Consider the following 12,854-nt stretch of genomic DNA (forward strand, 5'->3'; position numbering starts at 1 on the left):
TGACCCACGCAAGCAAAAATTAAGAATAAATTCTGCTACCTTGTAATTCATGTCTCTTTTATTATTTTTAATTCCCAAAAGTGTGAAAGATTATTATGACAAATTTAAAAAATAAGAGCCATATAGGGGCACCTGAGTGGCTCAGTCAGTTAAGCGTCCGACTTAGCTCAGGTCATGATCTCACAGTCCGTGAGCTCGAGCCCCGTGTCAGGCTCTGTGCTGTCAGCTCAGAGCCTGGAGCCTGCTTTGGATTCTGTGTCTCCTTCTCTCTCTGCCCTTCCCCCACTCGTGCTCAGTCTCTCTATCAAAAAATGAATAAACGTTCAAAAAAACTTTTTTAAATAAGAGCCATATAAAGTATATGTTAAATGTTGTGTCTCTTCCCTCCAGTTTTCTCACCAGCTCCAGAGGTAGCCATGGTCATATCCACGGGCTAGCTCACACTATACACAGAATGTTCTACAGTTTGCTTTTTTTTTTTTTAATTGTTAATGTTTATTTATTTTTGAGAGATGGGGTGTGAGCAGGGAAGGGGCAGAGAGGGAGACACGGAATCTGAAGCAGGCTCCAGGCTCCGAGCTGTCAGCACAGAGCCTGACATGGGGCTTGAACTCAAGAACTGGGAGATCATGACCTGAGCCAAAGCCAGACGTTTAACCAACTGAGCCATCCAGGCACCCCCACCCCCTTTATTTTAATTAAAAAAAAATTTTTTTTTTATGAGAGAGAGTGAGAGAGTGCAAACAGGGGAAAGGGGCAAAGGGAGAAAGAATCTTATTAAGCAGGCTCCACATTCAACACAGAGCCCAACACAGGGATCGATCCCATGACCCCGGGGCCATGACCTGAGCAGAAATCAAGAGTCGGACACTCAACCGACTGAGCCACCCAAGCGCCCTTCCAATTTGCTTTTTTAACTTAACAGTGGGTCTTAGAGATCTCTTCACATCAGTACACAGAGAATGCATTCTTCTGAACCAGCACACATATTCCATCCTAAAAGATGTACACCATAAATTACTTATCCATTTCTCTCCTGGTGAACACTTAGGATATTGTCAGTTTCTTTTCCCATTATTAAAGGGCTATAATAGTTAAGCTTTTATTTTTATGATTTACCATGCAGGCACCATTGCTAGTGCTTACCTCATGTAACTCTCTCAAAACACCTATGAGGTACGTAATATTTTTATCCTTATTTTATAGGCTAGGAATCTCAGATGCAGAATTACAAAGGTGATGATTAGCAAAGATTGGAGCCAGGATTCAAATCCCAGTAGTTTGACTCATGGGGCCCTGCCGCCTCTATGCTCTGCTGCCTTCCAGACATGCTCTTACATTTGTGTGCATGCCTGGGTTTCTATAGGACAGCGTCCTAGACCACGGGATTGCGGAGCGGGGGGGGGGGGGGGGTGGCATCAGATATATTTGCATTTCACATTTTCATAATTGCTGCTAAATTGCACTCCATAAAGATTATACCAGTTTTCACTGCCGGAGTGAGGATTCTCATTCTCCGCTTCCTTACCAACATTGGATGTCATCAGTTTTTAATCTTTACCAACCTGTTAGGAAAATGGGATCTCATTCTGTTTTTAAAAACAGCTCTAATGAAGTATAATTGACGTTAATGAAGTGCACGTACGTAAGGCGTACAGTTGATCAGTTTTGACATATATGTACATCTGTGAGACCATTACCACAATTAGAGAGCGAACGTATTCATCACTTCTTAAATTTGCTGGTGCTCCTTTGTAATTCCTCCCTCCCCACACCTCAGTCCCCAGGTAACTACTGATCTGCTTTCTGTCACTAAATATTAGTTTGCATTTTAGAATTTCATAGAAAGGGAATCATATGGGATACATTGTTTTTGCCTGACTTCTTTCACCCAGCATAATTATTTTTGAGATTCATTGATAATTGTGGGGTGGATCAATGGTTGGCTTCTTTGTATTGTTGAGGAGTATTGCATTGTGGACACAGGTAAACCACATTTTGTTGATTCATATGCCTCTTGACGGGCATTTGGGTTGCTTCCAGTTTGGGCCTTTTACAGATTGTACTTTCGTCTTGAATGTAGTCTTCGGTTAGCTTTGAGACCCATTATCTCATCTCAGGGGGTCGGGGTATGGTACTATTTTCCGCATTTGACAGGAGAGGAAATGGAAGCCCAGATGCTTACCCAAGAACACACATCAGGTTCAGGTCAGAACTCGGGGCTTCTAATCTGAGACCACTCTGCCATTCTGGTTCCTCTGGCACAGGAAGCACAATGCAGGAAAGGCAATTTTTGTGCAGTGGTTAAGAGCACAAGCTGTGGAAAATGACTCCCCAGGTTCAAATCCCGGCTGGCTAGGAGACAATGAGCAACCTCTTTGACTCTTTTCATTGATTTATTGGCTTTCTTCATCAATAAATAAGGGTAGTAACATAGAAGCCTACTGTGTTCAGTTACGTTGAGGATGAAACGCATGAGTACTTGTAAGGTCTTAGTATCTTCCAGTAGGAGGTACTGAAGGGTTGTCTGTTGTTATTACTCGTTCATGAGGTAGTAATGGAGACCTACTGTTTCCTCTCACTCAGGCTGCATAACCCTCACCCTCCAGAATCGGTCACTACTGCAGAGACTTCTAGGGAGGCAGGGAACGACTTTCAGGCTTTGTCCCTACGGAGAGCAGGGAGGCGAAGGGGAAATGCCAGGATCCAGAGTAAAAGGGAGGTGAAGTGCCATTGCTCAGGGACTGGGGTGAGCATGGCTGGCAGGGAGAGGGCACTGCCCATGTGTTTCAGGCCAGCTTTGGGTGACCCTAGCCAGCCTGCGCCTGCCAGGGCCTGTGCTTACCAGTACCAAAGGGCATTGTTTGCAAAAACGCAAGGTCCCCCTGCACCCATCTGCAGGCTTTGCTAGGATGACCGAGTTAGAATTGCCCAGGCCAGGAGCTATTATTAGAAAGCAAATGCAGCTTTAATCGTCGTTCCCTTAGTAGAGGCTGAAAAATGGGAGGACCACGTGGCTCCAGACTGGTTGGGGAGCTCACAGTTTTCTCGACGCGGTAGCGTCACTTGTGGCCCTCCCATTCCAGAGGCGTCCAAGACAGTGTTGGCATGTAGTGCCCAGGGCAACTCCCAGTTACTCAGGGGGAGTCGCCAGGCATTCGGGGATCCTCCTCAGGCTTCTCCTCCCTCAGCGCGGTCTTTTCACCACCTGGTACCGCCTGCCCAGCCGCTGGGCACCAGGCAGGGGCAGGGAAGTGTTGCTGCCAACCTTTGGAGTCTGGGTTCTCCAGGCGGCCCTGGTGAAAGGTTAGAGGGCAAGAAGGCCTCTGTGGAGAAATGTGTCTGGAAACTCTCCGTTTTTGAGCACCAGGCAAAATGAGAGGTGCTACCCATAACACCCTTCGTGGGGGTATCATTCTGTTTTACAGAGGAGGAAGCTAATCTCAGAGAGTTTAAATAATGTACCTGAGGTTACACAGTGTAAGTCAAGGAGCTAGATCTGTCTGACTCTAAATTCTATTTTCCCTCCATTATTCCGTGGCTTCCAAGCTTGTTTTTGGTTTTTGGTTTTGCGTTTTGCGTTTCTGTGTTTTTTTGGCAGTGGGAGCCTTTGTTCAAGTGCAGTCTCACCCAGAACCAGCCCCCCACACGGTAGCTGTGCTTCTTGTGTTGAAAGGGGCCACAGCTGCCAGCTTGGGCCCAGCTTTACACTCTGGTGGCTTCTGAGGCAGCGAAGCTCCTTCTGGGAGACCCAGGGCAGCGGTTAGAAGGTCTCTGGGGAAACTTGAAGGATGCTGAAGGCCTTAACCCCGGGGCCTGCAGTGAGACCCCAGGTTTCTGTGCTGGGACCACCCAGCTGGCCCAGCCAGCGTCTGGGGCAGGACAGAGGAAGGAGCGGCTCTGATCCCAGGCCTGTGCCTGCTCCGCGTGGTCTCCGGGTAGTGCTTCTTCCTCCCCAATTGCCTTTATCTCCCTGTTCTGCAGCAGCAAGGGGGGAGCCGTTCTGTGAGAACAGGGGACGAAGGCGGGCCTTGCTTCATTTATGTTCCTTCGCCACCAGCCTGTTTGTGGGGTGGAGGGGGGAGCTGGCCACCCACAGGCAGGGCAGGGGCCGCTTTTCTGTCCCTTGCAGTGAGGGCGGGAGGAAGGTGAGGAAGGGAAGGACACAGCCTCCCTCTGGGCAGAGGGCCGAGGGAGGCCCCCTCCCTGCTGGCGACTGCTGGAGGCAGGGCAGCGCTCTGCGTGGCAGTTAGAGAAAACTGGCTGAGGAGGCTGCCAAAACCAGGCCCCAAACCACAGAGGAGCAATCAGTCAAGGCAGGCCTGGGGCAGGCCTCCTGGGCTCCCCACTCCCTCCAGGCCCCCTGCTGCACACTGATAAGTGGCTCTTTTGACACGGAAAAAAAAAATTGTAATTACAAGTCTAAGCTGCTGCTCTATGACAGGGTCTCCTGTGCGCGTAGGTCTGTCTCCGCTCTGGGAGGCCGAGGCAGGGAAGCGAAGGAAGCCCGGACTCGTGGTCACACGCAGCGCCTCGGTGGGGACCTGGCCTGTCTCCCTCTGTGCAAGAAGAAGCGGCCGTTCCCCTGGTGGGCTGCTCCCAGCCCCTCTCTCCCTTCCCCGCCCCCCCCCCCCAGCCTCCCATGCCGCCCCCCCCCCCAACTCCCATGCGGGCTGCTCTCCGACCACTGCCGCTCCCAGCAGGGCAGCGGGCGCTAACCAGATGGGCGGCAGCAAAGCCCAGCCGAGTGCCAGGCGCACACACCAGCGGCCCCGGTCTGGAAGCAGGATCCGGGCATTCGGAGCCGCCAGCCCCATTCCTTTAGTTCCATCACGGGTCCTGCTTTTTCACAGCCCTTACACCTGCTCTTCTGCTGGCATGTCACAATCAGGCACCTGAAGAAACTGAGGCCCCGGCCAACGGTGGCGTTCAGCTGACTCTTCCCAGGTTCCACAGGTTCTTGGAGTCTGGTCTGCGCCCTCTCAGACCTGGGCTCTTTCCACTCTGCTGACCGTGGCTTCAAGAGGAGAACCATGGGGTACCTGGGCGGCTCAGTCAGTTGAGTGTCCGACTTCGGCTCAGGTCATGATCCCATGGTTCGCGGGGTCCATCCCTCCATCAGGCTCTCTGCTGTCAGCCTAGAGCCTGCTTTGGATCCTCTGTCTCCCTCTCCCTCTGCCCTTCCCCTGCTCCCGCTCTCTCTCTCCCTCTCTCAAAAATAAATAAACACTTTTTAAAAAGTAAAAAAATAAACTCAGCAATGGGGCTAGTAATTTACAAAAAGAAAGAGAGAGAGAGGGAGGAGAACCGTGGCCCTCAGAACACCGTGGTGAAGGCTGGAGCTTCTGCCCTCTCTTTCAGGTGAATCCTCTGGGCTGGGACACTGCCACTTAACTTCCCTGGCTATTGGGCCGCTCTTTTCTTTCCTTTAAATCAAAAGGCCTCCCAGAATCCTGTGACCTCTGTTTAGCAAATCCCAAATAAAATGCTGTTGGTTAATGGCTCAGAGGTAAAGACTGGAGAAGGGTGGGAAAATGTTTATGATTTTACATAACTGTTACGTGGAAAAGGGAGGAGACAGAATTGCATTTAGGGCACAGTTAAAACGGCCCCCCCGCACCCCCCACCAAAAGAAAATATTTTGATTGAAGGACTGAGTGATTTTTCCTCACTTCTGTGTGTTTTTACAATTTTCTTTAATGAATATAATTCTAAAACAAACAAAAATGAGAGCATTCTTTCAGAGTCCTGGCCACAGCAGCTACAGAGAGGGGTACAGCATGGAGAAATGAAAGCCAAGCAGTGAAATGCGAGACACCTCCTTCCTCCTCCTCTCCCTGCAAGCAGGCTGATGGTCGGAGGGCTTCGGTCTGCAGAGGCAGCCGCAGAGCGTAGAGTTGCTGAGCGTTCCGGCACGCTTGGGGGAGTTCATCCCTTCCTTCAACCGCCTGTGAACGGAGTCGGCACTGTTTTCCTCATGCCTGCTCTGCAGGTGGGGAAACTAGGCCTGGAGAATCTGGCCAGCCAGCCAGAGTCCAGCAGCGAGGGACGGAGCTCGCCCGTTTCCACTGACGGCTGGCAAGGCCCACAGGGGTCTCACGTCGCCTTCCTAACCCCTGCCTGTCCATCATCCCCTGTCCTTCTGCAGGGGTGGAGTTCGTGGTGCCCAGGACTGGGTTTTACTGCAAGCTGTGTGGGCTGTTCTACACCAGCGAGGAGATGGCGAAGATAAGCCACTGTCGCAGTGCTGTTCACTACAGGAACTTACAGGTAACCAGCGCCTTCCTTGCCGAACAACCGGGGACTCCCTGGTCTCTCTCTGTGTCTGGGAGTTTCCATTTCCTTCCGCCACATGGAGAACTGCTCTTTCCTCAGGCTTGACTCCGCCAGGCTGCCGCACGTGGTGGCTGCCTCCCCTGAGCTCTCGGGACATCTGTCTCTCCTGGAGTACTCACAAGACATTCTGTTCGGGCCTGGATTTGGGGGTATCTGCCTCTCTCTCTCTGGCCTGAGTAATTCAAGCTAGCCATCACCTGGCCCATGGGTGAGGCTGAGTCCTGTTCACAAGACTTGGCTGTTCCAGAGGCAGAGATTTCTCTAGGTTTCTCTTCCCCCCATGCAGTATCCCTGTTTGCTAGAATAAAAATCACTGTTTTGTCCTATTTAAATCTATCCTGCAGCTCTTAATTGCAGGCATACTAGGTACAGACGCTGCTCTAGGCACTGGAGATAAAACAGCGACGACGACAACAAATCAGAGAAAAATCCCTGCCCTCCTGGAGCTTCCATTCTAGTGTAGGAGATAAGCGCTAACTAAAATAAGAGTTAAAGTATAGTAACAGGGGACATATTAAAAATACTCTACATACCAGATTTCATCCAACGTAAGGTGCTGTCGGTTGTAAGACACGCTCCCATTTCTCGGAGACCAACAAGAAAAAAAAATGTTGCAATGGTGAGACTCCATCCATTGTAAAATACATCTCAATTTCAGAGATGTGAATGTGTGGGGGAAAAACCCTCATCTTAAAATCAGAGAATTACAGGAATATGTTCTATAACTCATACCCCTAATATGTAGCGTGTTGGAACAGCTGGGGTTTAGTAACTTAATAGAAAGCATGGTATATCAGATGCCCGGGAGAAATAGTTCATGGCACCTCATGTTTTTACTACAAGGAGTCAGACTGGTGTTTTGACACAGGAGGCCTCAACTAGGACAGACCCTCATGGTGGCAGCATGCCCTAATTCCTGAGCAGGCATTACTGTCACAATTAAATTGTTGGAGGAGCTGATCTAGCATTTCTTAGCCAGAGATGTGAAATAGAATCACCTGGACAGTGTTTTGAAAGTATATATGTACTAGGTTAGATACTTGGTAGAATTTGGGGACAGGGGTCCAGGAATATATAATTTCAGAAAGTTCTCCATATGAGTCTAATGTGCATTCCTAGTTAAGAAATGCAGATATGGGTCAACTCTTTTGTTTTATGGCTAAGGGAAACTGAGACCCGGAGAAGCTATGTGATTTATCCAAAGCCATGCAGATGGTGAGTTACTAGGCTTGGGAACAGATTGCCTGATTCTTTTTTTTTTTTTTTTAATTTTTTTAACGTTTATTCATTTTTGGGAGACAGAGACAGAGCATGAGTGGGGAAGGAGCAGAGAGAGGGAGACGCAGAATCTGAAGCAGGCTCCAGGCTCCAAGCTGTCAGCAAAGAACCCGATGCAGGGCTCGAACTCACGAACTGTGAGATCATGACCTGAGCCGAAGTTGGACTCTCAACCGACTGAGCCACCCAGGCGCCCCCTTTTTTTTCCTTTTTAAGTTTATTTATTTATATTGAGAGAGAGCAGGTAAGAGGCAGAGAGAGAGGGAGGGAGAGAATCCCAAGCAGGCTCCATGTAATCAGCACAGGGCTCAATGTGGGGCTCGAACTCACAAACCTCAAGATCATGACCTGAACCCAAGTCAAACATTTAACCGACTGAGCCACCGAGGTGCCCCCAGGTTGCCTGATTGTTAATCACCTTCCTTTTTTTTACTCTATTAAGCTGATCTTGCAAACCGAGGACCATAATAGCATAGCCTGTGTCACCATCTGTCATTGGCTGTGCCCAAACTCATGTCATTTAAACCTCTTGATTTCCCTCTGGGGAGCAGCTGCTCTGTGGACAAGGAAGCTATGGAGGCTGGGGCCCAAATCCTGCCCTCTCCTGGGGGAGCTCGGTGAAGGCCTGACCTGGCCAGACCAAGGATTCAGACTGGGCTCCACAGGGCCAGTTGAGGGCAGCCATCTACTCTGAAGACATCCTCCTCTTCCACTCCAACAAGATAAAATCCATAGAATGGCAGGGCTGAATGCGGTCTTGGAAATCATCTGGTCCTGATTTTCCCAAACTATGGTCCCCATACCAGCTAGCATCTTTAAAAAATGCAGCTTCCTGGACCCACCCTACTCCTGCTTATTCATTCTTTCCAGGGCTGGCCCTGAGAATACTCATTTAAAATATCTTCCCAGCAAGTTCTGATACCTCGACTTGAGAACTTTTGATCTCACGTGGCATTCTCAGCTGGATTATGTAGCTCTCAAGGAGGCCACACAGCTCAAGGTCATTCAGGAAGTTAGGATAAGTATAGGCTTGCCAGGGCCTCTGATTCTAAATCCTGTATTCTTTTCCAGGGCAGTGGACTATACTATGTTCCGGGCCTATGGGCCAACCCCCCAGGCCACCTTACCTCCCCACAGCAGGCCAGAGCCATTCCTGTGGTCCCCAGGCACGTCAGGACCAGACATGGGCTAAGCCTTTTAGGCCTGCCAACTGCAGATCAGGTTTCCCTGGTACACCTGTTGGGGAGCTGGGAGCCTCCACCACGGGCTTCCAGATAAAGTTTCTGTCAATGGCCTTGACAGAATGTCTCTTGTCCACACAGCCTCGCCCACCCCACACTACCCCGAGTTACACGTGGGAAAAATGAAGAATTGAGACCCGAGCAGTAGGTGCTGCTCACACCTGAGTCAGGCAACTTATAAACTTAGCAGCACCAGGAGGCCTTGAGGTGGGGGTGAAGGATTACTCTTTGAGGTAGGAGGCAGCCTCCATTCTCTCTGTGCATTCTCTCACAGCTACTGCTGTGCCCCCACCGCTGGTCACAGCCCTGAGATAACCCACCCCGAGTGGCCTGGAACAACGGGTGGGGTCAAGTGCTTGAGAGGAAAACTAGGGGCGCCTAGGTGGCTCGGTCAGTTGAGCGTCCAAGTCTTGATTTTGGCTTGGGTCATGATCCCAGGGTCATGGGATTGAGCCCCAAGTAGGGCTCCGTGCCAAACGTGGAGCCTCCTTGGGATTCTCTCTCTCTCTCTTTCTCTCTCTCTCTCTCTCTCTCTCTCAAAAAAAAAAAAAAAAAAAAAAAAAGAGAGAGAGAGAGAGATAAGTAGGTGCCTGCCTGGTTGCAGGTCCAGAGCTCAGAAGCAGTGCATCACCCACTTGCCTTCCTGAGATGAGGTGGAGGGCAAACCAGGCCTCCATCAGCAGCCTGGCCCACAGGGACCCTTGGTCTGTCTGCCGCCCTCCCCATCGGGCTCACCCACCTCTCAGAGCCAACCAGTCTGTTCTAGAGAGAGCAGGTGGTCTTACGCACATCCCCTCATCTGACCCTCAGAATCACCCTGAGAGGAGGGAAGGCACTGTTTCTCCCACTGACCAGGTTAGCAGAGCCTAGAACAGATGAGGGAATCAGATGCCTGATGCAACTCATGATAAAGGGCAATATTACAGAGCGTTTATTCTGTGCCAGGCACTATGCTAAGTGCTTTACGGTACTTTCCTTGGACCCCGTAGCAACCTTACGTGGTAGATACTGTTACTACCCACACTTGGGTCACTTGCCTGCTGAGAGCTAGGATTTGAACCCAGGTCATCTGATGGCAGAGCCCACACACTTGACCACTGCGCTGGACCAAACCCTGCTGACTCCTCACCCAGTGCTCTTTGCACTGCCCCCTGCTGCTCTGGCAATCAGAGGGCCCAGCTGGGGCCCTAGGCCTTTCTACTTGTGTCTCACTGCGTGGAATCTAGAATCCCAAGCGTGACCTGACGTTTGGCTGGGGGCCAGTGATAGTGGTGAGTGTTTGGGGGGCCGTGTGAGCAGCTCCGACTATAGAACAGGAATCCAGCAAAGGACCTCCAGGGCACTCAGCCTGCCCACCCGCCCACCAGGAGACAGGTTGTTAGGAGAGGCTGCAATGTGTCCTTCACAATCCTTGGACAATCCAAGGACATTGCTTCTCTCCTCCCGGAGGCCCGTTGGTCTAGCGGGCTTCTTCTCCCTCCACCTGTCATACACACAGCCCCTGGGTGCTGAAGCTCTCCTGGAAAACAAGTAGTCTTTGTAATTCAATGAGGTATGGGTTCTTTTATGTTTATTTATTTATTTTGAGAGAGAGAGAGAGAGAGCACGTGAGTGTGAGCAGGGGTGACACAGAGAGCAAGAGAGAGAAAGAAAAAAATCCCAAGCAGGCCCCATGCTGTCAGTGCAGAGCCTGACATGGAGCTCGATCTCACGAACCGTGAGATCATGACCTGAGCTGAAATCAAGAGTCGGACGCTTAACCGACGGAGAGACCCAGGCGCCCCTAAATGAGTTTCTATAAGAAAAACAGCAGTGCTTGCACTGGATAAGGGCTTTGGAATTGTTTGCTGTTGTTAGGATCTGTGTTTTAGATGTCTTCTGCAAGAATCATGCATTACTTGTAAACTAACACAAAGAGTTGGGGTGGGGGAGCTTAGCATGGGTCCGGTAGCCTCAGAAGGATCTGGGGAGGGTAGGGAGGGGGTCCCACCCACTGGGAGACAAGGTAGGAGAAGAGGCTAAGATCCCTCCCTTTTCTCTCATTTCCTTTCTGGCCAGGTCACCGCTAACCCTCTCCCTTCCCTTCCCTGTCTTCCGCTGCAGAAGTACTTGTCCCAGCTGGCCGAGGAGGGCCTCAAGGAGACCGAGGGGGCAGGCAGCCCAAGGCCCGAGGACAGCGGAATCGTGCCACACTTTGAGAGGAAGAAGCTCTAGGCCCCTGCAGCGGCTTCAGCCGGGAGAGGACGGCCTTCTGAGGCGGGGCCTTCCTGACATCCTGGACAGGAGCTAAAGCCTGGGAGGAAGGCAAACCAGGCCGCCTGAGCTTTTTCTCGGAGACTCATGAAATCGCCCCTCAAGTGTCTCCCTGGTGAGAGCTGTCACCTCGTGTGTCCAGCGGCCGAGCGCTACCCTCTCTCTCCCCATTGATTCTTGTTTTCCTTCAATTTGCTTCTCTTCTTTCCCCTCCTCCTCTCACTTTCTGTGCCAAGGGTCATTTATTTTTCATAAAACCCAACTTCTCAGGGATTTTCACAGTGTCCAAATTCTTGGTGGCCAGCCGGATCAACCAAGGAAGAGATCTCACAGAAACCCCTGGGTCAAGAACCACTTCAGGGAGCCTGGAGCATCTTCCCTGCCTGGCGTTCTGAGCAGGGGAGCCGAGTCGGGCCCTGCAGTCCTGGAGAGGGGGGCACCCTAGACCATCCGTTGGCAGAAGCTGGGAGTTTCTCCAGCGGGACCACTTTTGCAAAAAGCCCCCATTTTTAATAACTCTTTCATCCTCTCAACTATTCTAGAAGCCCATCAGATTCATGCCTTAAAATAAAGTTAATGAATTTCACAGAGGAGGAAAACCACTTTTCATTTTGGAACCTCTGTTAAGTCCCCCCCACCGTCCACCGCCCCACAAAGTTAGTTCTGTCCTCAGGATTTCAGGAGGTACCAGGGTTGGTTCTGTTCCAGACAATGAATTTGGTGTAGATTCACTTCAATAAAAAATTAAAACAGTAGTGTCTTTTCCCTTCAGCTGAGACCGTAGTTGGTGTGGGCTTGGGTCAGATGCTGGCCTCCCAGCCATGGGTCATATTGCTTGAGAGACACATAATAAGGAAATGGTATCTGTCTTTGACTCGCTCTTGGTGCCTGCACTCTGGGCCCCAGCAGCCTTTCAGTGGGATGGTTTCTAAAACGGTCTTCGCGGGTGGGGGGCGGTGGAGAAGCTAAGGAAAGAGCAAGGCTGCAGGACTGAAGAGCAGCATTTCGGGATTGCCAAGTATTTATAGGTGGGCAGGAGGTCAAGGGCATTTCAGAGGACCCCATGTGCAGACTTTGATGTGGAGTGTTATGAAGAACAGAACTTTTCTTCCTGCATGGTTTTCTGATTCTAGAGGTCAGTGCCTTCAGGCCCGAGACTAGAGGGTCTAATGTTCCATCGGGAGCGTTTGGGACAGAGGTGTTAGGCTTGGCCACAACTGTAGGGAAGACTTCAAGAAGGTAAGAGGGGAGCCTTGTGCTGTTTCCACAAGCTAATAAGCTACTTCCCCGGCTCAGCCCCTAGAAGATGGTTGCTATGTTTCTATTCCTGACCACAGAGAGAGAGAGAGACCAGGAAGGGATTGTTTGTTTTCTATTATTTTTTGCAATTTTTTATAGTAGGTGAGATTTTTTTATGGTAGATACCTATACTGCACATTCTGTCCTCTGCACTAATGGTGAAAGAATAGAAAAATCATCTGAGTTTGACACTGACATTTTATCAGTAAGTCTGAGGCACGGAGAAGAAAGAAATGTAGAATATAAAATGTATAAAATGATCCTGCGTAAACCTTGGGGCACATGGTCACTGGTGAGAAGAGTTGCGGGGAACCTGTCAAAGAGAACAGCGAAGGAAAGTACCCGAGGCAGACCAGCCAGCCCCTGGGCATGAGCAGTGAGAGGCTGGAGGAAGCAGGAAGCCTGACCTTGGCATTAGGCCATCTGGGGGCCTCGGAAAGGTTGGTG

General features: G+C 50.5%; 1 protein-coding gene across 7 annotated transcripts in view; it reads left to right on the forward strand.

Moving 5' to 3' along the window:
• RBM20 (RNA binding motif protein 20) overlaps positions 1 to 11,863 on the forward strand; it is a 193,224-nt gene extending 181,361 nt beyond the window's left edge. For all 7 annotated transcript variants that reach the window (XM_023240911.2, XM_023240912.2, XM_023240913.2 and 4 more), the window contains exons 13-14: positions 6,149 to 6,270; positions 10,959 to 11,863. In XM_023240911.2, the coding sequence (XP_023096679.2) occupies positions 6,149 to 6,270; positions 10,959 to 11,069 (233 nt within the window). In that variant the 3' untranslated portion in view covers positions 11,070 to 11,863. The remainder of the gene's footprint in view (positions 1 to 6,148; positions 6,271 to 10,958) is intronic.
• The last annotated feature ends 991 nt before the right edge of the window (positions 11,864 to 12,854 follow it).

The sequence above is a fragment of the Felis catus genome, chromosome D2 (assembly GCF_018350175.1).
Source record: "Felis catus isolate Fca126 chromosome D2, F.catus_Fca126_mat1.0, whole genome shotgun sequence".
In the NCBI taxonomy this organism is placed as follows: Eukaryota; Metazoa; Chordata; class Mammalia; order Carnivora; family Felidae; genus Felis; species Felis catus.